This window comes from Colletotrichum phormii (assembly GCF_030913505.1).
Source record: "Colletotrichum phormii strain CBS 102054 chromosome Unknown BDP81scaffold_8, whole genome shotgun sequence".
In the NCBI taxonomy this organism is placed as follows: Eukaryota; Fungi; Ascomycota; class Sordariomycetes; order Glomerellales; family Glomerellaceae; genus Colletotrichum; species Colletotrichum phormii.
The window spans coordinates 512512-535390 of NW_026851450.1; the positions used below are offsets into that span (position 1 = coordinate 512512).

At 51.7% G+C, this 22879-nt stretch overlaps 11 protein-coding genes and 1 non-coding gene across 12 annotated transcripts; 4 read left to right on the forward strand and 8 right to left on the reverse strand.

Moving 5' to 3' along the window:
* The first annotated feature begins 70 nt into the window (after positions 1-70).
* On the forward strand, positions 71-2068 carry BDP81DRAFT_425541 (cytochrome P450). Its single transcript, XM_060590228.1, has 5 exons — positions 71-453; positions 513-753; positions 816-934; positions 997-1773; positions 1830-2068. The coding sequence occupies exons 1-5, from the start codon at positions 145-147 to the stop codon at positions 1929-1931; spliced, it is 1548 nt and encodes a 515-aa protein (XP_060446198.1). The 5' UTR covers positions 71-144; the 3' UTR covers positions 1932-2068.
* Positions 2069-2439: 371 nt separating this feature from the next.
* BDP81DRAFT_425545 (uncharacterized protein) lies at positions 2440-3172 on the reverse strand (the record flags this gene model as incomplete). The annotated part of the gene is made up of 2 exons (XM_060590229.1): positions 2855-3172; positions 2440-2779 (listed from the first exon to the last, which is right to left on the reverse strand). Coding segments are annotated over exons 1-2 (251 nt in total), but the record flags the coding sequence as incomplete, so codon positions are not given.
* Positions 3173-3613: 441 nt separating this feature from the next.
* Positions 3614-4429, reverse strand: BDP81DRAFT_211430 (uncharacterized protein). The gene has a single exon (XM_060582670.1). The coding sequence runs from the start codon at positions 4209-4211 to the stop codon at positions 3738-3740; it is 474 nt and encodes a 157-aa protein (XP_060446200.1). The 5' UTR covers positions 4212-4429; the 3' UTR covers positions 3614-3737.
* A 38-nt stretch (positions 4430-4467) lies between these two features.
* On the forward strand, positions 4468-5997 carry BDP81DRAFT_480553 (NUDIX domain-containing protein). Its single transcript, XM_060594931.1, has 3 exons — positions 4468-4531; positions 4586-4739; positions 4809-5997. Exons 2-3 carry the CDS (start codon positions 4672-4674, stop codon positions 5695-5697), a joined length of 957 nt encoding a protein of 318 aa, XP_060446201.1. The 5' UTR covers positions 4468-4531; positions 4586-4671; the 3' UTR covers positions 5698-5997.
* On the reverse strand, positions 5996-8290 carry BDP81DRAFT_460268 (uncharacterized protein; the record flags this gene model as incomplete). Its single annotated transcript, XM_060593639.1, has 8 exons — positions 5996-6169; positions 6232-6436; positions 6484-6825; positions 6880-7541; position 7599; positions 7645-7690; positions 7724-7828; positions 8086-8290. 8 exons carry the CDS (start codon positions 8288-8290, stop codon positions 5996-5998), a joined length of 1740 nt encoding a protein of 579 aa, XP_060446202.1.
* A 413-nt stretch (positions 8291-8703) lies between these two features.
* BDP81DRAFT_346843 (cytochrome P450) lies at positions 8704-10822 on the reverse strand. Its single transcript, XM_060586124.1, has 3 exons — positions 10573-10822; positions 9984-10483; positions 8704-9871 (listed from the first exon to the last, which is right to left on the reverse strand). The coding sequence occupies exons 1-3, from the start codon at positions 10699-10701 to the stop codon at positions 8866-8868; spliced, it is 1635 nt and encodes a 544-aa protein (XP_060446203.1). The 5' UTR covers positions 10702-10822; the 3' UTR covers positions 8704-8865.
* Positions 10823-11448: 626 nt separating this feature from the next.
* BDP81DRAFT_317831 (CAP domain-containing protein) lies at positions 11449-12075 on the reverse strand (the record flags this gene model as incomplete). The annotated part of the gene is made up of 1 exon (XM_060584293.1): positions 11449-12075. The coding sequence occupies one exon, from the start codon at positions 12073-12075 to the stop codon at positions 11449-11451; it is 627 nt and encodes a 208-aa protein (XP_060446204.1).
* A 1224-nt stretch (positions 12076-13299) lies between these two features.
* BDP81DRAFT_317792 (FAD binding domain-containing protein) lies at positions 13300-14770 on the reverse strand (the record flags this gene model as incomplete). Its single annotated transcript, XM_060584292.1, has 2 exons — positions 13300-14362; positions 14475-14770. The coding sequence occupies 2 exons, from the start codon at positions 14768-14770 to the stop codon at positions 13300-13302; spliced, it is 1359 nt and encodes a 452-aa protein (XP_060446205.1).
* Positions 14771-16997: 2227 nt separating this feature from the next.
* BDP81DRAFT_448727 (Spherulation-specific family 4-domain-containing protein) lies at positions 16998-17936 on the forward strand (the record flags this gene model as incomplete). Its single annotated transcript, XM_060592326.1, has 1 exon — positions 16998-17936. The coding sequence occupies one exon, from the start codon at positions 16998-17000 to the stop codon at positions 17934-17936; it is 939 nt and encodes a 312-aa protein (XP_060446206.1).
* Positions 17937-18249: 313 nt separating this feature from the next.
* BDP81DRAFT_393304 (acetyltransferase) lies at positions 18250-18921 on the reverse strand (the record flags this gene model as incomplete). The annotated part of the gene is made up of 1 exon (XM_060587815.1): positions 18250-18921. The coding sequence occupies one exon, from the start codon at positions 18919-18921 to the stop codon at positions 18250-18252; it is 672 nt and encodes a 223-aa protein (XP_060446207.1).
* A 421-nt stretch (positions 18922-19342) lies between these two features.
* Positions 19343-19434, reverse strand: BDP81DRAFT_t156. The gene has a single exon. It is a non-coding gene; the product is annotated as a tRNA-Ser (tRNA).
* A 1586-nt stretch (positions 19435-21020) lies between these two features.
* BDP81DRAFT_317297 (uncharacterized protein) lies at positions 21021-22716 on the forward strand (the record flags this gene model as incomplete). Its single annotated transcript, XM_060584248.1, has 5 exons — positions 21021-21158; positions 21208-21348; positions 21424-21711; positions 21778-22118; positions 22173-22716. The coding sequence occupies 5 exons, from the start codon at positions 21021-21023 to the stop codon at positions 22714-22716; spliced, it is 1452 nt and encodes a 483-aa protein (XP_060446208.1).
* Between the last annotated feature and the right edge of the window lie 163 nt (positions 22717-22879).

Below are 22879 nucleotides of genomic sequence, written 5' to 3' on the forward strand. Positions count from 1 at the left end.
ACAAGGAAATCGATATATGACTTGATTCCCGTTTCACCGTCCGTGTTCATCAGTCCTCCGGCAACAAACTAGTCGTGCATCCATCGAACTAGATCTCAGGACCTTCGCGACGTCTGACGACTAAGGCATATCCTCGCAGCGAAAATGGCCATTATTTCGGAAGTCGCAGCACTCGTTTCGAATAATCTCCCAATTCTGATTGTTGCTGTCTTGGCGATTCACCTGGTCCGGAACTTCACAACTAAAGGTGTTTCCAAGATACCAGGCCCATTCTTAGCCAAAATCTCCAATATCTGGAGGTTCGTTGACGTAGCGCGCGGAAGGGCTCATGAGACGCACATCAAGCTCCATGCACAGTACGGACAGTACGTACGACTTGGACCGAATCTAGTCAGCGTCCAAAATCTCGAAGCCTTGAAGACGATTTATGGCGTGAACAAGGGATATCGTAAGGTGAGTTAGACCCGTCTTGTGACATTCGTGGCGGGTGATATTGAAGATGGTTCATCTAGACAGAGTTCTATGCGGTGCAGCAGCAGCTCGCGGATGGCAAACCGACACAGACACTTTTCACGACGCTCGACGAGGACTTCCATGCCAAGATCAAGAGACCTATCTCGAATCTCTATTCTATGAGCACCCTGACAGAGTTCGAGAGCTTCGTCGATAGCACAATAGACAAGTTGCTTGAGAAGTTGGACGACTTTGCCGAGGCTGAACGGGAGTTGGATCTCGCGACATGGCTTCAGTATTGTATAGTGGCGCTGCCCAGTGACTTTGAACCACGTAGCTGACACCAATGCTTCTCAATTTAGATGCCTTTGATGTGATTGGAGAGTTGACCTTTGGCAAGCCGCTCGGGTTCCTCGACCAAGGTAAAGATGTTGGAGATGTGATGCTGTCGCTGGAAAAAATGGTTGACTATGCAGGAATGGTGAGTTGTGATGGAAACTGGACATGAGTGAGTAGTGCGTCGCTGATCAATGGCATCACCAGATTGGTCAAATACCTTGGTTGGATCATCTTTTTATCAAGAATCCGATCAAACGCAAATTCGGCGGTGGTTCGACGGGAGCTGTGGCTCAGTTCGCGCGGCAATGTCTCGAAGAGCGTCTTCATCGTCCAGAGGGAAAGATAGAAAACCCTTCACATCGCGACTTTCTCACTCGCTTCCTGGAAACCAATAAGATGCATCCTCAAGTTGTTGACGATCGACAGGTCTTTTCATGGACACTCAGCAACGTCAACGCTGGGTCTGACACAACAGCAATCTCACTACGCGCAGTACTCTACTACCTTCTCAAGAATCCCTCAACTTTGGATAAGGTCATGACAGAAATCGTGGTTGCTAGAGAAAGCGGCAAGATGTCGATACCAATGACATGGAAAGAGAGCCAAGAGTTGCCATACCTGGATGCTGCCATCAAAGAAGCGCTCAGGCTTCATCCTGCAGTCGGACTGCTTCTAGAAAGAATTGTTCCCAAAGCTGGCATTCAACTGCCTGATGGCCCATTCCTGCCAGAAGGCACCGTGGTGGGCATCAACCCCTGGGTAATGCATCGTCACCCTGCATTCGGCACTAACCTAGACGCCTACGTACCGGAGCGATGGCTTCAAGGCGAATACGAGTCCCAAGGGCATTATGAAATCCGAAAGGCGGAGATGCAGGGAGCAACCTTCACGTTTGGCGCCGGTCCACGTACGTGTATCGGCAAGAATATCAGCTTGCTTGAGATTTACAAAGCGATTCCGACTCTTCTTTATACCTACGATGTAAGAAAAACTTCCAATCCTAGAAGAACTTGAAACTAACAATACCGCACCTTTAGATCAGCTTGAGCTATCCAGATAAGGAATGGGATACTGTGAACGCGTGGTTTGTGAGACAAAAGAACATCCATGTCAAGTTGACCAAATCCGGCAGGAGTTGAGGTTTGTAGATGCCAAATCAATCCATGCTTAGACTAAAGTATTGATTTCTTAACGGAATTGAACGTAAGATGAAGTTTCTCGTAGTCTCCAGCTGGCGGATCGTTGTAGAAAAAGGAATGCAACCAGGAGTCGGGACCTTTTGATCGACCAACTGCAGGGCCTTGTCACGATTATGATGCTGTATGAGTAATCGATTGCAGCGAAGGAAATAACGTCCCGCCTGTTTTCTTTCAAGTCGCAGTGTAGGTCAGTCGCTTGCTTATGCCTAGAGGCTGGCGTACTCTTCTGGCTGCGTATGTCGTCTAATCAACCTTGACAACAGCACAGAAAACCTTGCCAAGTCACGTATTGACATGATGGATGGCCCAGTGAAAAAGGTTTGCAGATGACCTTGATGGGATTAGTTCGATTTCTTAAAAAAAGCCGCCCTCCCACCTCTCCCTCGTCCGCCCCCCTTTCCCTCCTTCGCACCATGACTGGTTCACACACCATGCACTGCCCACCACAGCCATCTCCCTAGCCGCCGACATCTCTTCTTCATCTCAATAGACCAGCCAGTGAATACAACGAAGAGATGAAAGGGGATTCGACCTGGAGGTAGTGTAGTACCAGGTCGAATCGAAGAACAAACATTATGGCCGCCTTATCTTCGAAGCCTGGCGGGCTTAGCTCAAGAACCGCCATGTCCGTTAATTATGCCCACGCTCTCTTGAACCGCGTGCGGCACACGACCACGCTCCCAAGGAGAAGCGCATCAACATGAAGAGAAGAAAAGGGAATTCATGATGTCGGGAGGATTGGAAGACATTGATAGCCTTCTGGGATGGGGGGTGAGGGACGACAACCGGTCAGTACGGAGAGCAGAGAGTAGGAACCTCCTTCTGCGACGAGGAAAAACGAGGCGATATTGACGTCACTTTAGGTATCGCGTGGGAGGCACAGCTAACCTCAGGGAAGGTCCAGAACAAGACACTATACCATCGGCGGAAGCAGCGAGAAGGAACGCAGCAAGTGGGCATGCAGGACGGCCGCAGAATCAAGCGTCAGCCCTTCAGGTGCAAGCCTTTGTTCTTGCACTCCTCGCATAAGTACGGAAAGAATAATTCTGGGACCTCAAATTGACTGGCAACAACTCACTGGAGAGAAACTTGGGAGCAGGATGCGTCGAAACTGCCGCAGCTAATTCAGGCCAGAGAAGGGATGCGACCAGAATAAATCAGATTGGAAGCCCACCCAGAACATGTGGAGAAAACATTCCGATCAGCTCTAGGGTCTCTTTGTCCAAGAGCCAAGTCAAAAGTACTCTCAAGTCTTCATACCGGTTTCTCAGAGACTCTGGAGCCGCCGTCTGGGAATTCTTAGACCAGCCTCACCTTCCATCTCACCCTACCCAAACCCGGGCGTCTCCTTCTTTCCCTTGCATCTCCCGTCCATATCTAACCACTCGGAGCAGCCCCCTAGCCTTCCATCGCAAAGACAACCAACATCAAGAACGTTCACGGAAAGAATACTTCCTGCTGGCATCGGTTCCAAGTAGCTGAGCCTCCAAAGTATCATCAACTCCTTCCACCCGTCTCCTTTCCTTCACAGACAGGAGACCGTTTCACGCCCTCATTTCCAACGCAAGCCACCATTTTAGCCCCACACAGACCGCGAATCAATAACGACAGAGAGTCGAGACGGCCTGGTTCATCATGGTCAGAAGTCTTGATGGACACATACACGGACGCCAAGGTCGGTGCCTAAGGTAACTAGGTATGTTGGGCATCTGTCAGTGGCCCTCATGCGCCGTTCTAGGGCTCTCCTCATGCTTTGCGGGCAGTAGGCTCCCACGCCTCGCTCTTTGGGCTTCCTCCTTCTTCGTTGAGAACCTCCTCAGAGACCTTCTCCGGGACCGCAATCCGCCTCTCCAACTCCTTCCATCCTAAGGAAAGCACACCAAGCGTTGCGAAAAGCCATCCAGTCCCACACAGGAACGCAAGATCCGGACTTTGGTGGCGGCCGCCGCTTCCCACGAGACCCAACGGAAAGGCCTGGGCCGTCTCCTCGAAACTACCTTCCACGCCGTGCGTCAACTTGACACGGACCATGCTCCTAGCAGGACACCCAGTGACGCCCTGAAAGACGGAGACACCGTCCCGCGTCGTCGTCCGCCAAGGACAGATGGAAGGAAGGGGTTCACGGCTGCGAAGTGGGCGAGCGAGGTGTTTTGGGACAAGTTGTCTGCAGCAACCGTGCCGGAGAAGAAAGAGAAGGGCCATCTGCCTATCACAATTCATCGCCCTTGTGCCGCCATAGTCGCATTTCGAGGCCAAACCTGGACACAGCTAAGACAGAAACGCCCCAGCCTGCACATAGGAAAGGGGGCGCATAAGGTACTTTCATGGCGAATTTCTCTGATTTAATAGAACAAAAGATATCCGAAACGTACAAGACGGAAAATGACAGAAAGCTTCAGGCTCATACTCCAGGATCATCATTCATTCGGCCACTGCCCATGCTTGTGGAAAGTCTCGAGGGTGATTGATGGGGCATGAAGGTGTGGCTGAGCCCCGCCTGAACCGAGCGCTAATAACCGAGCAAGTTGGGCATGATGAGGGGTGGTACAACCATGAACCTCTCACTCTTGAAATCGTTCTGACTCTTACCATAGTCGTATTACCACACGCATCATCTCATCTAAGAACTCACCGCCAAAGCCTTTACACTTTATTCAAAGACAATTGAAACTCATAAATTATGGCTGCGCAAGCGAAAGAGCCACAGAGTCAAAAAGGTTACGTGCCTTTGATTAACAAGGTCGACAAGTTGAGTAACTCAATCAATTGAATTTGATCTCACTCCTTGAGCGCAATGAACTGCTGACCACCAACCAGTGTCCCTCTAGACTTTGATTTCAACACTCTCTACAAGCTCTTTCTCCCCAATGATGTTAGACCGCAGGGATTCATGGTTCCAAGCACGGTAGAGCGTCTTCCGTGGACCCCAGACTTCCACATCGACCGTGAGAAGCGCACAGTGCAGCTGCTCAGCTCCGCGATCAAAGACGGCGAGAATCCCGGCAAGGCGTACACAGCTGCCTTCCAGCGCGTCGTCGACGCCGCTATCGCGTCTGATTCTTTCCCCTCACTGAACAAGCTCCACAGCGAGCAATTCAGGATCATCGGCGCGAACCACTTTGTCTCAATTGAGCGATTTCCAGCACCTCTGTTTGGAATTTCGTCGCGCGGGGCACACATGACGGCCTACGTCCAGACGAGCGAAGGGATGAAGATCTGGGTGCCCAGGCGGAGCGCGCACCTCTTTACCTTCCCGAACCTACTCGACACCACTGTTGCGGGCGGTGTCAAGGCCGAGGACTCGCCCTTTGACTGCATCATCGCCGAGGCGACGGAGGAGGCGTCGCTGCCGGCAGACTTTGTCAAGGAGAATGCCCGGGCTGTTGGCGCAGTGACGTACTGCAGCTTGAACAAGCAAAGAGGAACGTTCTTCCCGACTGTTCTCTACGTCTACGATCTTGAGCTGCCAGAGTCGATTGTCCCTAAACCAGGCGACGATGAGGTTTCTGGGTTCGAACTGATGACGATTGGCCAGGTCAAGGATGCCATGCTGGGAGAACAGTTCAAGCCCAATTGTGTTCTGGTCATGCTCGACTTCTTCATCCGCCACAACATCATCACGTCCGAGAATGATGATGAGTATCTGGAGATTGTCACTAGGATGCGGCGGCATCTCCCGGTACCGACCAGTCCGGAGCGAAGATGATAGATCACACTCATGCCGAACCGTTGGCAAGCTGAGCCGATAGACATTCTGATCCATATGGATACTAGACTCATGTTATTGTAGATCATCTGTCGGAATAGAAGTCAGGTTCGCGGGCCGAGAAAGTCAAGCATCTCAAGACTAGAACTCTCACACGACAACAACACCCGAGCTGTTTGGGGGAATCATCCGCCTAAATCCACTGAGCAGTCATTTTCTCGAAATGTGTATGAACAGTAGTATGATCACTTGTATTAAATGAACCGAAGCAGAAACAAGTACAAAAGTGTGATTTGATCTAAAGTTTCTTGCACAGTCTCGTGTTATACTCGATTTCTTCCCAATCTTCCGTACCAGGGGTCGCAACGGCGTAGAAGATGCCGTTGGGGTCCCACTTCTTGCGCAACTCAAGCAGCGTCGGGTAGACCGGACCCCAGAAAGCATCTTGCCAGTTGGGCTGGAAGGGATCAGCCTGAAGAGATGGTTAGTCAAGCCTCGCCTCGGTGTAGTCATGGAGCATCCAACGGAACTGACCTCGTTGACGTAGGTGCACCCATCAGGGCCAGCCTGTCTCAAAGCCTCATCCTGAATATTGGTCAAGACGTTCTGCAGGTCCGCTTTCTCTTCCAAGCTGGCGCCATAAAGAACCGGTATGACACTGATGATGAAGTCGGTCGCGTTTCTGAAGGCTGGGTGAGTCGCACTGTTTGCTACCGGCCATCCATGGCCAGCATTCCACCTGCTTGATGTCAGACTTATTCCAGGAACGAAGACCAACTTACTTACAGATGTCCCACCATGAAACCAGCCAGTCCTTCTCGGGGGGTAGCAACGGTCTTGAAAGCATCAACGATCTGGTCGTTCCGCTTCTCAACATCAGTGTGGCTAAACATCCACCCGCCGGCTAAGGCCTGGGTACCAGCCTGCTCGTCTTGGAAAAGGTCCGTGTAAAGGGCGAAGAACGTGCCGAAACCTTTGGTGGAAGACTCAAAGGGAATATTATTGGCCTTGAGTTCATCAAGCATTGGCTTGATAATCGCGTCGAGTTCCCCCTGCGTCTTACCAATCGCCACAAACGGCTGGACAGTGAGCATCATCGAACCGAGCTCAAAGTAAACGTACAACCCGCTGTCGACGAAATGATTAGACTACTTGTGGAATACGCGTACTCCCTCCCAGAACGTCGTCTCGTTGGCTCCGCTAGTCCCATTGACGTACAAGACGCCGCCGGCTGCCTTCTCCTCGGGGTACGTCCGGAAAGTCACTGAAGTCACGATGGCGTACGAAGAAGGTCCGCCGCCCTTAAGCCCGAAAAACAGATCTGGATTCTCGTCCGCGTTCGCCTTGACGTACTCGCCCTCGGCGGTGATGGCCTCGAACTCGAGTGCGTTGTCAGCGGTCATGCCGTGCAGCGTAGTCAGTGGGCCATGACCTCCGCCGCCGACGAGACCTCCAGCAACGCCCACGGTGGGACATTCACCAGTGACAACGACGACGGGAGGATCTTGGGCGTTTGCTGCCCTCAACAGGGCACGACCCTGGACTCCGGCACCGAGAGTGACGGCGCCGCCGGAGTAGTCACCAGGACCGGTCCATTGCTCAGCAAAGGTGATATCCTGGAAGCTGTGAGTGTTGATTATGAGAGCACCCCAACCCGTGCTGCGTCCGATGAAGTCATGGCCGGTGTTGCGAATGATCAGGCGGAGGTTGTTGACTCTCGCATAGTCGATACCAGCCTTGATGTGTTGCTTTGTGGTCGCCTGGATTACATAGACGCCATAGTTGCCCAGGGTGCAAGACTCTTCAGGGTTCTCGGTAGGCTGACATGTGGAGTTGGTGAAATACTTTCACAGATTAAGACCCAGCTGATTAGTTCTTCGATGAGCATCAGCTTATCTAACTCTGCTTTCTGCGAGATAGGGGAGGCAATCAAGAGGATTGACTTACGACCATTGCTCATCCGTGTAGATAGCGCTGAGTTCAGCACACTTCGCTGCATCGTATGTTTAGATTGTGCCGAGGGTACCGTTGAAGGTGTTGTGGCAAACAGCTTCCGGAGGGATGTGAACGTGAAGGTTGCCTTCAACAGTTGTGTTCAGCTTCTCCCAGTCATTGGGCTTTGGCCGGTGAGCTCAGAGTCCCAGGGCCAGCTGTGACTTTGATTGAGTTCCTAAGCGGACGTAAGGAATTGAGTTGGAAGTTGAGTGGAGTTTGACTGGAGGCTGATATCGTGCGTAATCCTTCCGGCTTGGTCTGTGGGTTGAGGTCGTATTAGAGCTGAGGAAGAGTTCTGTCAGCCATCTCTTGTCTGTCGGCTTAACTATGAGACCTTTTCAGATCAAGCTGTTGAGGTTGCATTGTCATCTTCTGACCTAAGAAGGCCAAGACCTTGGTAGCAGGATCTCGGAGCCGACAACGATCTTTTACCGACAAAGAGCAATTCTCGAAAGATTCCAGTGACCCATGCAAAGCTGTGATAAGCAAAGGCACTGTGCCGACTTGGCACAACGAAGAGCTTCCGCAATCTTGGACTCGGGGCTGCAAGAACCTTTCCCTCGTGGGTTTGGATGGCATGGCATACAAATGGTTTCATGAACAGGATGTCGTCTTATCTCCTTGCCACAGTGATTTATGGGTGGAGAGAGTTGAGAACGTTCGTGAACAGGACCCCACCAAACGGCTCAAGAGTCAACGCTGCCCAACGAGTTGATCGCACGAAAGCATACGACAGAAAATGACAAAAGCTACCTGTATCTTTCTATTCAATACCTTTTTCTCGGAGGCAGAATGCTTGTAAAATCTAAAATGAAATTCAATTCGCCATTGGTTCAAAGAGGGACGATGCCTCGTCTATCCCAGTCGCGCCAGTGCAGTTGTCTGAACAGAGACATCGTTGCCCAGCGTCAGCACTAGCGATGTTTCTTCTCAACAGGGAAATTCCCAAAGAACGTCTCTGCCACCAGAGCTTAATCTCACGTCTTGGATATCATAAGGTATGAAGACTTTCTAAGAAGTTGGTTGTGTCTTGAATTGGCTGTGAGTACATGCAAGTTACATTTAGTACCAAACGCAGCCCTTTCCCTACAGATAGAGACACACTTATGGAAGCATTGAAAGACTGGCATCGTCCACCCCTCCCAGCTGTTTCCAAACAGAACCAAGGACCAATTACCTTCTTACAATCTTAGCTGGCATTCCTTCTTTGGGATGAGCAGTGATCTGTGTCCCCGTCATCCACTGGAAACCTTTCTCCCCGAAAACCTCTGGCGCATCCTCAGCAAATTGTGGCACAACTTCGAGCTCTCTCACCGTCAAAGCTAGGATGAGTCGCATCTCGACGAAAGCCAAATCCTGACCGATGCAATTCCTCGGACCCAATTCGAATGGTCGGAATGCGCTCTTCACTGGGTGTAGAGGGTCGCCGTCCTTAACCAGCCATCTCTCGGGGATAACTTTATCGGGTTCTGGCCAAAGCGCTTCCCATCGGTGCATCGCCTGCGAAGCGACGAACATCATAAACCCGTCAGTAGGGAAACGCTCACCTGTCTCCGGTGCGGTAATGAAAACATCAGGAGCTCCTTGTCGTACGGTTCCAACGGGCGGATAGAGGCGAAGAGTCTCTTTCAGCACGGCGTTTGTGTAAGAGAGTTGGTTTAGCAAAGCGGGATTCTCGATGATGCGGGATGCCGCAGCGGTTGCATCGATTCCAAAGACTTCATCATGCTCGGATCGTACCTTCTCAAGGATAGCAGGATACTTGGTCATGAGATACCAAGCGAAACACAGGGCGCTAGCCGTGGTATCATGGCCTGCAAGCAGAAAGATCTTGAGCTGAGAAACGGCGATGTCGATGAACTGTGAGTCGAGCTTCGCTTCAGCTTTAGAGCCAGACGCGGAGATCTCTTTGATGTACGAAGTTATTGCCAGACTGTTGACGGTTTTGGGGCCGTTACTATTACTTTTTTCAAAGATGTTTTCATTGAGCTGTCGCTCGATGTGCGGCACAATCTCGCGCTTCATGACGTAGTTGTAGTAAAGCATCTGAAACGGCCTCAAGGGATTGATAGACTTGAGAAAATTGGGGGGCGAATTGTCAGGTATCAGCAGGCCGATCTGCTTCTGCAGAGCCGTGAATACAGGTGAGTCTGTTGTTTGTGCATTTAGTCGCGTACCCCTTAGTTATTTCGGTCAGCTGAGGTCCATCTCAATCATTCAAGCTTGCAATACTAGCGAATTTCCTGTATCGAGCCTCGAAAAAGGTATTGAAAGCGAAAGGGGCGACTCACAGAACCGCCCTGCCGATGACGTCCACCGTAGCCTTCATCACATCATCTTCCAGAGCAACAGTGGCTCCGGAGTCAGCTAAAGTCTCGAAAGACTTCTTAAGGACTAGCGCTTCCTCGACCATCGCAGGCACCAGGGAGAGAATATTCCGAGCTGAGAATCCAGGGTTAAACACAGCTCGCCATGTCTTCCACGTCTGGCCTTCCATATTGACAAGATCATTGCATCCGGTTAGGGGGTGAAACTCCTCCTTCATCATTGAATGTTTCGGCAGCGAACGTTCCTGGGTGAATTGATCTGCTATCTTCGGGTGGAAGACGGCGATCATGGGCGGGCCTATTGGCCATGTGTCTACGTAGACTAAACCTTTCGTGCAGAGTTCCGGGTACTTCCTCAATAGCAGCAGAGGGAGAACTTGGCCATTCAGTCCCGGAGGCTGCGTTGCCATCAATTTGCCCACCAGCAAAAGATGGCCAAAGATGAACGAGTGCGGAAGAATGTCCTGTGGCGTATCATCAGTTACTGGGTTCATCAATGCAAATCCTCGAAGCGCATGAGTCTCGGGGTGGGCTCTCTAGCATGATTACCTACCACTCCATGGTCTTTCGAGACGGCTCGCACTCTCGATCTTACGTGAACCAGTCGCAAGACAAATTTTGCAACGTAGAACGCTGCAAGAGCGCCTAGTGCTTGAAAAAGCAACCCCACATTCAGACCCATCCTGAATGCTTTGGGCTGCGGATGCCAGCTACCGATGAGGCGATCGTGAAGGAAGATTGTACCCGGGGCTCGAGGTTGATATATGGGCGGTTTACGCACGAGAAACGAAGTCGATTGCTAATGACAAGGTTTCTAGTCGTTGACGCGGTGTTATTTGTTAGACAGGTTGGATGGATGACATAATGATTAAGGGGTCACAAAGAACGAGGAGGGACGGTGTTCACGGTCCAACCCATTTTGAGGTTAACTCGAATTTGTGGAGATTAGTTGCTACAGCGCCGGCAGAGAGGGACTCTAGCCGGAGTCAAGTATCAGACCAACTCAATGTTACTTGGTGAAGGCAGGCCGGATAACAACGGGCAATATATGCATCCCTTGTCGGGTCTTGGGCATCTCGCGAGACGCGGATCCTCTCCCTTTCTCCGCGATACTTATAAGAACTTCGGGTCCGGGATGGGGAAAGTCTGTTGGATTGACATTGAGATGGGTCAAGCCTCAATGAGTGAAGAAAAAGTCCATCCGAATGTGTTTCGTGTGTCGAAGTGAATAAGTCGATGTGACGGGTGTGAGATGGCTATCAAATGGGTGTAAGAAGTTTGGTAGTGGTTCGGATGAATGATTTAGACCGTCACGAATAAGCCTGGAATGTGCAATTGGAGGGGCAGAATGAGACTCCTTACTCATTGTCAGATTACCATTAAAAAGGGCTTTTCATTCACTTGAATAAGCGCTGGCGATGAATGCCTCTCAAGACAAGATCCATGCAGTCACACTCCCAGCAACAGCCAACAGGCACGGAACGATACTGGGGCTCATACGCAGCACACCCAGCGACTCTTGACTTTGCACTTCCTCTGTAAACTGGCCCACGACGTTGCCCCTCGGCCAGTACTCGCAGACGAGGTACCACTGCCCGTCACCGCACAGCTTGCGACCGCACCCGACATCCGTCGTGTCTTTCCACACCAGTTGCGTGAAGTGTCCAGTGTCCTCGTCGAATTCGCCCTTTTTGAAGTTGTAGTCATCGCGCTCCTCGCCCCACGCTTCGACGCTCGCGGTCGTGTTGGGGTATCCCTTGGCCAGGTTCTCGCCATATGGACCGCCCGAGTGCTCAAAGTCGCAGCTGTCGCCCGACATGTCGTCGAGGTAGTCTGTCGCGAAGTCGGCAAGCGTTTCGTTCCAAGTCACGGATGATGCATTGTGCTCGCCGCGATAGAAGTTTGTGTTATTGAGGACGGCCGAAGTGAAGGTGTTGTCTGATGTCCACTGTGGCTCTGCCGTTGGACCCGGGGGCGCTTCAGTGATTGTTATTACTGTCTGAGCGGAGACTAGGGTGTTGAGGAGGGCGAGGGTGAGTGCTTTTGTGAGATACATCGCTTCGAATGAGTGAGACTCGGTGTGATGTTTTGAGTGCTGGTGGTTTCACTTGAGTGTGCACAACGGCCATGTAAGATGCGATGAAGCTTGAGCTATATTAAATGTTATTCGTTTCCACGAACATTCCCAAAGGGACATCTGCTGATAATTATAAGTGCCCATCATGATGTCTACTCTTGAGGAGAGCATCATGCCACGGCCGGCTAATTGGACGCGGAAGCTGCAAAACCAGGTTTGCGCCCATGGCCCTGGGTTCCCAGCCAGTCATCAGGGCAATCGGCGCGTGAGATGACGCAGTCTGGCCAACTTTGGGGGCATACCAAGGCCACCCTGGACTGCAGGGTGCTGACAGCCACCTCCGGGCAAGCCAATGTTGGAAGGCCTTGAGGGCCCTTGGCAGCTTTAGAGCTCTCGAGCACATGTTCATCCGTGCTTTGGCGACGCCTGTGGCTGTGGCACAGCTCATCGTGCTGATCTTCAAGACCGAACCAGCCGGCCGGTCCTCACCCCCGGATTCTCAGCTCTCTTCCCCGCGCTTGCACTCCAAATAATAACGTTTAAGGGGAACGTAATGCTCTATACCAAGATTGGTTTGTGGTTTGATTTGGACAATGAAACACACTGTCTTTCGCAAGGTTTTTGAAGCGATGGGACAAGAAGCTTCGAATAAAATAGTTACGGTCACATACGATCTTACGCGATGCCAGTGTGAGGGGCTTGCGATTAACTTATGTAGGTGGTAACTACGAGCGATGTTCACCTGGGAATACGCCCGACACAGTGATGGCGCTGCTGATTGCATCGCAAGCCTCAAGGTGCATGATTCGAGAATTGCTGTACCGCGCTTCAAACCCATCCGGTCAGCGCTCGTGAGGTTCAAGGTACGATCTGACGAAAATCATAGATGATCTAGGCTGAAGCAATTGTTGACTCTACGATGAAATGACTCCATATTCGGGGCTTAGGTACATGTACTGTAGGTGGCCATGATTACATCAACAAGAAGTCTGTTCAAAATACCCCGCCCACATCGAGTAGTTTGAGTTGACAGCAAAAACTTTGGTACACGCCCCAGAAACAGGTATTAGAACGCCTGGGGGTTCTGAACAGTGCCTAGCTGAGCAAGGTCATGAAGAGGGGAACTGACTGAAATGCTACACGAATCTATAGACCGTCGACCAACACGCTATGCTGAACAAAATAAAGGTAGTGTTGCTTTTCCTACACAGACCCTCCATTCTTGATTCCTTTCAACGGGTGCAGCCATTTGTAGGTGCCCTCGAACGGTTCCGAAGCTGAGATGAAGTCCAAGACTCCCGCCTTCTGCGCGTTCGGCGAGACGATGTAGGCGATGAAGAGATGCTGAACAAAAGCCCACGACAGGACATACCTCTGCATGATCCAGTCCCACGTCGAAGCCCATGCGTGCATCCTCGTCACACGTGCAGACTGTTCAAGATCCTGCTCCACCCGTTCTTGCCTCTCCTGTCTATACGCCTCGAACTGAACCTCCAGCGCGGGGAAGTCGGGAGTCTTGCTGTCGGATTCGTTCGCAGACCCAGAGACGAACTTTTGCAGCCTGTTGCAGAGCGCCACCACATCCTGCACGCCGTTATTGAAGCCTAAGCCGGCATTGGGCGTGAACTTGTGGGCTGCGTCGCCTACAAGCACGAGCCTCCCGTTCCAACTCCAGTGTTTACATAGGCCCTCCTCCAGGCCTGCGCCGCCAGCATTGAAGCGCTCCTCGTAAACATCTTTCACCTTGAGAGTGTCGGTTATAGGCCATTCTGCGAATCTTCCAGCAAACGCATCCAATTCCTCGTCGGTAAAAGAGATGCGCTCCGTCGTCGTCTCGGGAAGCTTCTCGTACAAGAAAATCCAGCCTCTGTCCTTGCCGGTGATGTACATAACGGAGCTGTCGGTTCCTGACGTCTCATAGCTTTGGCCGGTCTCTGTCGGGCGCGGGAACGAGGCCCACATGCATTGGTAGAGCGTCTTGAAGGGCTTCACGGCGTCCCAGGTCTCTTCGCGCGAGGGGTCCTCAGCAACGGCGAGTTTGCGCATCTGTCGGCGCGTCGCTGAGTGTACGCCATCGGCGCCAATGACAACTGAGCCATTGTAGGATGAGCCATCTTCGCAAGTGACGGTCACTCCCGCGTCTGTGGAGACGATACCGGCAAGCTTCTTGCCGGTCAAATATTTCGCCTTGGCAGCTTCTGGCAGACCTTCGTAGAGGGCCTCGATGAGGTGAGCTCTGTGAAATGCAACGGGTTCTGCGCCGTGGCTGGAGGATGAGGAAGAGTTTGTTAGCGGGCACGCGATTTGGCTTACATGGGAAGTGGGGAGGAATAGGGGTTCGCGAAAACGGGACGAAAGAACAAACGGGAGAAACCTACTGCGCTTTCAATATGGCTAGTGTCTCTGCATGTTTGAAGTTATATCCATCGACAGTGAAGCCCTTGTTTTCGTGCAGCTTGCCGCCAATTTCCAGAAGGTTTTCGAGGATGCCAAACTGGTGGAAAACGCGCAGGCTCTGTGCGCCCAGGACGAGACTTGCGCCGAGATCCTCGACGATGTTTGTCCTGCGTTCGAGGACGACGAAGTCGATTCCGGCGTGGTGTAGCGCGTGTGCGGCGGTGATACCGCTGGGGCCACCGCCAATGATGATGACTTTGAATGGACCGCTTGACATTATGAATGAAGTGTTCTTGGATGTTGCGAAATTGACTAAGGAAACGGCCTTGGGATCGTGGTGGCCGGTGATATATACCGCAAGAGGCCGTCTCCACCGAGACGGTGCCTGGTCTCCGCCCTCTAGAATTGTCCGCCTTGGTCCCCGGGTGCTGGTGCGTCCATCGGGTGGTTGTTCATCGTAAGGGACCTTGTATTGACGTAGGATTGAGTACTAGGTCTCTTGGGGCCAAACTCTGATCCTGTTCCCGTCCCATGTCAACAAGGACTGAACTGGTTCGCAGCGTGGAACAAGTGAAGGAACGAACTGGCATTTCCATCCCCGTTCCATCCCGGGCATCGAAATAACGCGGAGTGAATCCAGCTGCCGGACTACTCCGTCAACAAGTCGACCACTTGCGGTCGTATTGAGTCCGCCGATGCGTCAGCTGTAGAGGCGGACTCGGCGAATACCTCGGAGACTTCAGTGCAGTTGCACGGAAAACGTGTCTTGCAGAGCAAACCCGAGGGACAGTGGTGGGCTACCATGCATGATGATCAAAGCCAGGGCCCTTCGATGCGCCGGGCAAAACCCATTTGACCCCCCGGAGATCCCACCTAGAGACCCGTTCAAGTTCCGAAACACAGCAAATGCTGCGTCACGATAAAAGGTTATCAAAGACAGCAGTGGTCAAAATCCGATTTGCAATCTCAGTTTGAGCACCCCCAAATCATCCATGAATCGTGGGTCTCGTAACGTTGGACGTGGCGGAGTTCGCAGCAACACCGGCAACTTTTTGCGAAAGTTGCGGAGAGGGCACCCGCAGATTTCGGGCCCTATGATCCCCGACGGTCCGGTAGTAAGCGTATTCTACGGAGGAGCTAAGCACCATGCTGCCGTATCATCCCGCTGATGTCGGGGTCCTTAGCTCCAACCTACCGGGTGCAAGAGCAAACATTGAAGGGTCTGATAGGCTGGGTGAAGTAGATTGAGTTGATGATATCTGTCATGGTACGGATACGAAGCTGACTTTTGCTTGAAGGCACGTGAACCAAGCTTGACCTCTTTCCGGCGCGTGCAATAGGGGCCTCTCGTGGGGACGACTTGAAAATGATTCAAGAGTCGGCGGCATCAACCACATCAACTAACTAGGTACGTCATGTCAGTAGTAAAGGCGGTTCCACGCCGGTCAAAATCGCATTTCGCTCCGGAATTCCTTTCACTTACATACTGATACCCAGTGATGTAGCTATTGTCTTCTACGTCCTGAAATTAGCTTACCGGAGGCAACATGAAGTCTCGTGGGTATATGTAGGTATTAATAGGTACTCACATGCATGCCTAGTAAACATGTCATTGAGCTCAAAAGAATCGTAAGTATGTATTCGATCCGACGATCTCTTCTGTTCAATGCTCTCTCTCTTTATTGCCCTGGAATTGAGGAAAGCTTTGCATTTCTTCCTGCCGGCGATGTGCCACGCACTCTCGCCTTTGGAGTGTAATTTACCTTACTCGCCTAATCGCCCAAACATGGCAAGTAGGGTATGGCCGCGCTTAAAGCAAGCAACTGAGAAAATAATGGGAATTTTTCAATGGAAGCGCGACTCGAGATCTCAGAAATACCATCTACGAGTACCTAGTACCATACGCAAGAATATGGTGTACAGAATCTCTACGGAAAGGCGGCAAGCAAAATCACGCCTCGTCAGCCGATATGTCAGACTGAAGTGGATGGCACAACTCAGACAAGTTAGCGCTGTAAGTATTGATCCTAGGCTGGCGGGACCTGCCGAATCAGGGTGCACATCCTGCTATACCGAGCCATATTCTTCAAACGACTTTTGTCAGCCTGCTGCCTAGAGTCCGAGATCACAGAACTGGGGGCCTTCCGAGTTTGGATCGTCATCATGTCAAGATCCCACCCGTTTCTTTGCACTTTTATGTTGTACAATGACATTGAGGAATTGAAAACGGAGACATTTTGACCCCTGTTTCTCATCCAGACCGGTCTGGTATTCTTGTGACATGTTCACCATCGCGTATGCCAAGTCGAAAGTCTTAGACAACTAGGCGAGGGATGGAGAGACTGGGGCAGCTCACCGGTGCACCAGTCTGGTTCGCCTTGTCCCTTGCCGACTTGGCAGGACCGACCTTGCGTATAAGAAGGGTCGACTAAAATTCGTCGTTAACCAGAACTAGTTGACTTTGACTATCAACTCCAACCGTTACATCTTAAACAATAATCAACATGATGAAGCTTCTTCCATCAATCGCAAGCCTTTTGGGTACAGCAGCGGCCGCGGTCGATATACTGCTGCCGCTCTATATCTACCCAATCAACGATTCGCAAAAGCCTTACGATGGCACCGTGGACTGGCAAGCAGCTATTGCGGCCATCGACGCCCATCCGGATCTGACCTTTAACGTCATCATCAACCCCAACAGCGGCCCTCCCTTCGCTTCAGAGGCCGGTATCAAGATTGACTGGGCTCAGTGGATCGGCCAGATCAACAACCGTCCCAACACTGTGACCCTGGGCTACATCTCTACCCTCGGTACAGTGCAAGCCCAGCCCCAGGATATCGCCATCGTCAAGCAGGGGGTCGACACCTACGCCGCCTGGGACATAACCAACAGCTGGGACGGCAACTCTTGGGATATTCACATGGACGGTATCTTTTTTGATGAGGTCAACACGGCTCCTGCCCAACTTCAGTACTACACCGATGTCACCAACTATGCCAAGTCCGCTACGGGCGTGGTGGTTCTGAACCCGGGTGTCGCCGTCAACCCCGCCAGCTCCTCGCTCTACACCGTGGCCGATGCTATCTTGTCGTTGGAAACGTGCTACACGGCTGATCCCAATGCACCGCAGGACCGGTGTCCAAGAAATACGTACACACCGTTCACGACCGCGTCGTTGAGCTCGCTGCCGACGGATGTGGCGCAGAGGGTCAAGTCTGCTGTCCTCGTGCACGACTTTTACGATGACTGGGAGCCTTATCAGCCTGCTTCTGTGGCGACTCTCCAGGCGGATATCAATGCCATTGTCGCGCAGGGTGTGCATAGCTTCTATATCACGCAGTGGGGGTATAACGAGAGCTTTACCCGGGAGCCAGCCAGTGTCGGAACTGTCTCGAATCTGCTGGCGCTGGCTGAGGGGTTGGCATCTGGTGTGCCTCTGTGAACTGGGTCTATTATGGCGTCGAGAACCGGCCGTTGTGTGGTTCTTCTGACATGCTAGCAGACTCGCACAAAGAGGACTTCAATCGAATTAGAAATGATTTCTTAGGAGCTCACTCACGAATTCATCTTGATATGACTCTTTGGTGCTATGAGGGATGATGAATATCAACTTAGTCTGATCTTTTAGAGTGTGCATTCTGAGACTACCTCTCAATATGTCATCTTGTCGTCTACCTTGGCCAGCTGCCAAACGTGCGATGCGTGCGGATATGTCATAGCCCAGACTCATTGAGTTCCTTTGCTCAGCCACGCCGTCATGACGATGCGTTGAACTTCTTCAACACCAACTCATGGTCTTTCGCTGCCTTGACTTTTCGAAGCATGAAGTCTTGTGTCACATCGCCATAGCTAGGTGTCGTAAACTGTAGGCGGCATAATGATTGAAACCCATACTTTTCGTAGATTCCCTTCGCCAGAGGCATAGACTCTAGGAAAGCCAACCTTCCTTGCTCATCGGCCTTCTCGACGCCCCATCTGAGGAGTGGGCTGGCTGCGCCTTTCCCCTGATGCTCTGTCCGACAAATGAGAAGCTCCAGGTACCAGTGTCTGACCTCGCCCATGATCTCGGCGTGTTTCCGACCAATGGAGCCAAAGAAGTGGCTCGCGAACTCTGGATTACCCTCTTTTGGCCAGACATCCACAGGAGGCGGCGGCTCAATGTTTGGCTCGTTGGGTCCTGCCGGGCGAACCCACTTTGCGCAGACGATGGGTAGGTCGGGGTCCTCAAAGTCTGGGTCAGTGATGATGAGCCATTGGAATCGATGATCACTTATCTCTTCCGCAAAAGATTTGGCGAGAAACTCGCGGACTTCAGACGTTGCTGGGAAGCTCGTCAAGGCTACCGGGTTGTCGTGGAAGGCGGAGAGGTAGATGGACGCGAGGGCCGGGCCGTCCGCCGGGGTAGCGGGGCGTAGTTTAACGGGCATTTTGAGGAAGGGGCGAGTGGTAGTTGCTGGTCATAGCCTGAGTCTCTAGTTGGAAAACCTTGCGGACTGCTAGATAGATATTCCTTCTCGCCAACCTCAATGATTGCCAGTTGTAAAAGGAGAATACAGGCTTTATGTCTTCTCCTCTTTGAGTTTGCGCACAGTAATTGTAACTGAAGGGCGCGGCGCAATCAATTGCCTCTTTGAGTATCGCGTTGGCGGCTTGGATAGCCGTTTCGGTGGCTGTTCTTTAGCATGAGGGGAACAAACACTAATGCATAACTTTGTTTATGTCTTTCACAATCGCCCGGCCGATGGATCCACTGCTCAGTGCTCACTAAGAAAAACTGGCAAGTGCGGGGCTGTGTCCTGCCCTCAACTTCGATGCTCAACCACCACAAAAGCAAAAGGAATATCCTCACGACAGAGATGAGATTTGAACTCACGCGGCCGAAGCCATATGATTGCGAGTTTAATTCGAGTCATACCCATTAACCACTCTGGCACTCTGCCCTTGTTGGATGCAAGGATTGTTCAGAGAGCAGACTATGTTGGATCTCGGTAGGTGTGGTGGAGGTTGCGGAGAAGTCGGCAATCCTCGGGGCAGGGTGGCAACTCGCGGGTACCCAGATATGAAACGCCATCAAGAGGAAGGATTCTAGCTAATCATGTGTTTAATCTGACTGAATTTGAAGGTCCTAGGTCTTGGGTTATAACATAGCTTGTGAGGCGGAAATATGGAGTTCAGAGGTGTAAGAAGCTCCCGACGCGGTTGACATAGGGCCATTGTTCTTTCCCCTTTCATCCTTGGGTGACCCCGCTCATGGCTTGTTGTAATATGCTTTGAATAGCGACAACTTCAACATACTCAGGCACAAAAGTGAGTGAGGGGTTATGCTTTGATGGCAGTCCACCCCAACCTCTCGACTTCGGAAGGGACAGTCGGACCCCGATTACGAGCACTCTTGCCCTTGCTACAAAAACATCTCATTGCTCCATAATTGTGGTTTTGGTCACGTTGCTTTGAGCCCCAAAGAATCAAGAAACACCTCTAACATCAACCATCAACAAGTGCATGCACGCTCTCCCAAGCTGGGTAATTCCACGCCTGCCTCAAGGGGTATGGGCTAGTGGATCGCTAGTTGCGGAAAGTTCGGAACACTAAATCCAAGCTTAAAAGCGATGGAATGATCGGCTTGATCGGCCCAAAAGTCCTAGGCACGACATCGGTACGAACCGCACTTCTGATATTAGCATCCCACCGGGATTAGATAACTTAGAGCTGACCCCCTCCACTTGACAGCTGTGTAGTCACTTTGACCTTGACTCGGATTTTCCTCTGCGTTGGCGCATTCAATGCTTGAACGCTCAACTACGATCTCCCGATAGGCGAGTTGTGCTGGAACCGAAGATGGGACAGAAAACACCCTAGCAGACCTAAAGACGGTTACATGGCTCTCTATATGGTGCCAGTGCCACCTGCAGTACTCTGTCTTGGCGAGGCTACCCGGCCTATGGGGTATCGGGCAATGCGGAGTTGCAGAGATGGCTCGTCGGATAGCAGAGGCATAGGCGAAACCGAACGGAAGAACTTCAGCATTGCAGCGATAGGCGACCTTGGTGACGTTGACAAATAGTGCCAAGGATTTGCGACATCTTTCCGACCTGCCTATTCCATACCAAAAGACTAGGCTCATCGATTATCCGTCTGACAACATCCAACGCCGGAGAGGGGTCCACGTCCGGTACCTGAGGCCCGGACTGCTAAGCGATGGCCTTATTCGAACGGCATTTTCGCCATGGCTTGGCTTCTGCAGATCGTGCAGAAAGTTGGCCGCTGAGAAAATGAGCGAAATGCAGGTATCCTGCAACCACGTAGCGGTGAAATTCATTTCCTGGGACATTTATGACATCCGGGTAACATGGCGTTGCTTAGCTTGAAAGACCAGAGGCTGGACCACGTTGTAAGTATTATAAAATGCTGACGACAGTCCTTCCACTTGCGAAGGAAATATTTCGCCCTTGACTACATCTGACACTTACATCTCTGCGGCGGGACTTTTCTCTCCAGTCGTGTTGGCAGTGTATTGTCCCCCAAGATGAAGTCCAACGCGTTACTTCTCGCCATTGGCGCCTTTTCCGGCGTTTCTGTTGCCAGAGAGCTGGAGCCCAGTGCCGAGTTGTCAGCCTGGTATGACACCGGTGCAGCTCATCAAGAGAGCATGGAGCACAAGATCGTAGGTCAGGCCCTTTGACTTCAAGCATGATGAAGTCTGACAAACCCAGGCCCAATGGGAACAAGCCGAGACAGAAGGAAAGTTCGATTCGACTCAATGGACGGGCCGCGTCAAAGACTACCTCGCATGCAAGGATGGCAAGGTAGAGCTCGTCAAGGGCGACCCCCTTCAGACATTCCGATGCAAGGATGTAAGTTAGTTGAGAATGGGATTAATCTACATTTTGCATTCTCTGATTGAGTGGCATTTGGCTTACCAATAACAGCTCGACCTCTATGACTTTCAACCTCATGCAGCGTTTGGCAACTCAACCGGTAGAGGTTCTGGATCGTGGGGATGGACGGCACCCAATGGTCGAGAGTTCTCCGCGATCGGACAGCTCGACGGTACCGCCTTTGCCGAAATCTCGAAGCAGGGCAAGCTCATCTATCTCGGCAAATTGCCCTATTTCTCAGAGCCTAGCAGATGGCGTGAGATCAAAGCTTACAAGAACTACCTTGTGGTCGGTAGCGAGGCACCGGGTCATGGAATCCAGTTCTTTGACTTGCGCAAGGTGTGTGAACCTGCTGGTCATCACGTCCAAAGCAATTGAGTGAGTCACAGATTAACACCACTTCAGCTCTTCGACATCGACCCCAAGAATCCCGTCGTCTTCTCCAACGAAAAGGATCTGACAGCGCACTGGACCGAAGCTCTGCCCCTCGGGCGCAGCCACAACGTCGTCGTCAACGAAGAGAAGGGATATGCTGTTGCTGTCGGTGCCCAGCCGCGTCGCAACCTGCCCTGTGACTCTGGGCTGCAGTTCCTTGATCTCTCCGACATCAACAACCCCCTCTACCTGGGATGCGCGGCTGGCGACGGTTATGTCCATGACGCGCAGTGCATCGTGTATCGCGGACCTGATGCCAAGTACTGGGGTCGCGACATCTGCTACGGCTACAACGAAGATACCTTGACTATGTGAGTGCTCGAGTGTTGACTTTGATCTATCCTGTTTTCTGACCAGCCTTCAAGCTACGATGTGACCCAGAAGAACAGCACCAACATTATCTCTCGCACCACATACGAAGGCGCCACCTACACTCACCAGGGCTGGGTCATTGATCCCAACTGGCAAGACTTTCTGGTGCTGGACGACGAGATTGACGAGCGAAACAAGACTGGCCCGGCGGCTGACGGTTTCCCCGTGACTTACTTTTGGGATATCAGATCCCTCGAGAGGCCCAAAAACTCTGGCATCTTCAAGGGCACCGTCCGCAGTGTCGATCACAACCAATTCATCCACCGTGGTCTGGCGTATCAGAGCAATTACGGTGCTGGCCTTCGAATCCTGGACATCTCCTCCATTCGATGGGATCCCACAGCCAAGAACGTCAAGGAGATTGCCTACTTTGACATCTTCCCGGAGGATGACAATGAGCCTGGTGGAGGAGCTAACAACTACACCGGTACTTGGAGCCATTACCCCTACTTCAAGAGTGGCTACATCGTCATCAACACTATTGAGCGTGGTGTTTGGGTTGTGAAGCGGTCTAACCCTTGGTGGTGGCCGTGGTAAGAGGCAAACTACACCTCTTTCGAGACAGGGCTTATTCCGATGCCACGAGTATCTCGCCGAAGCAGCACATAATCTTCCTGTAGATAGTACACTTCATAGTTTTGAGTTTGAGAAAAGCTTTACCAAGAGCCAATATCGCGTCAATTGTGATATTTCCAGGTGT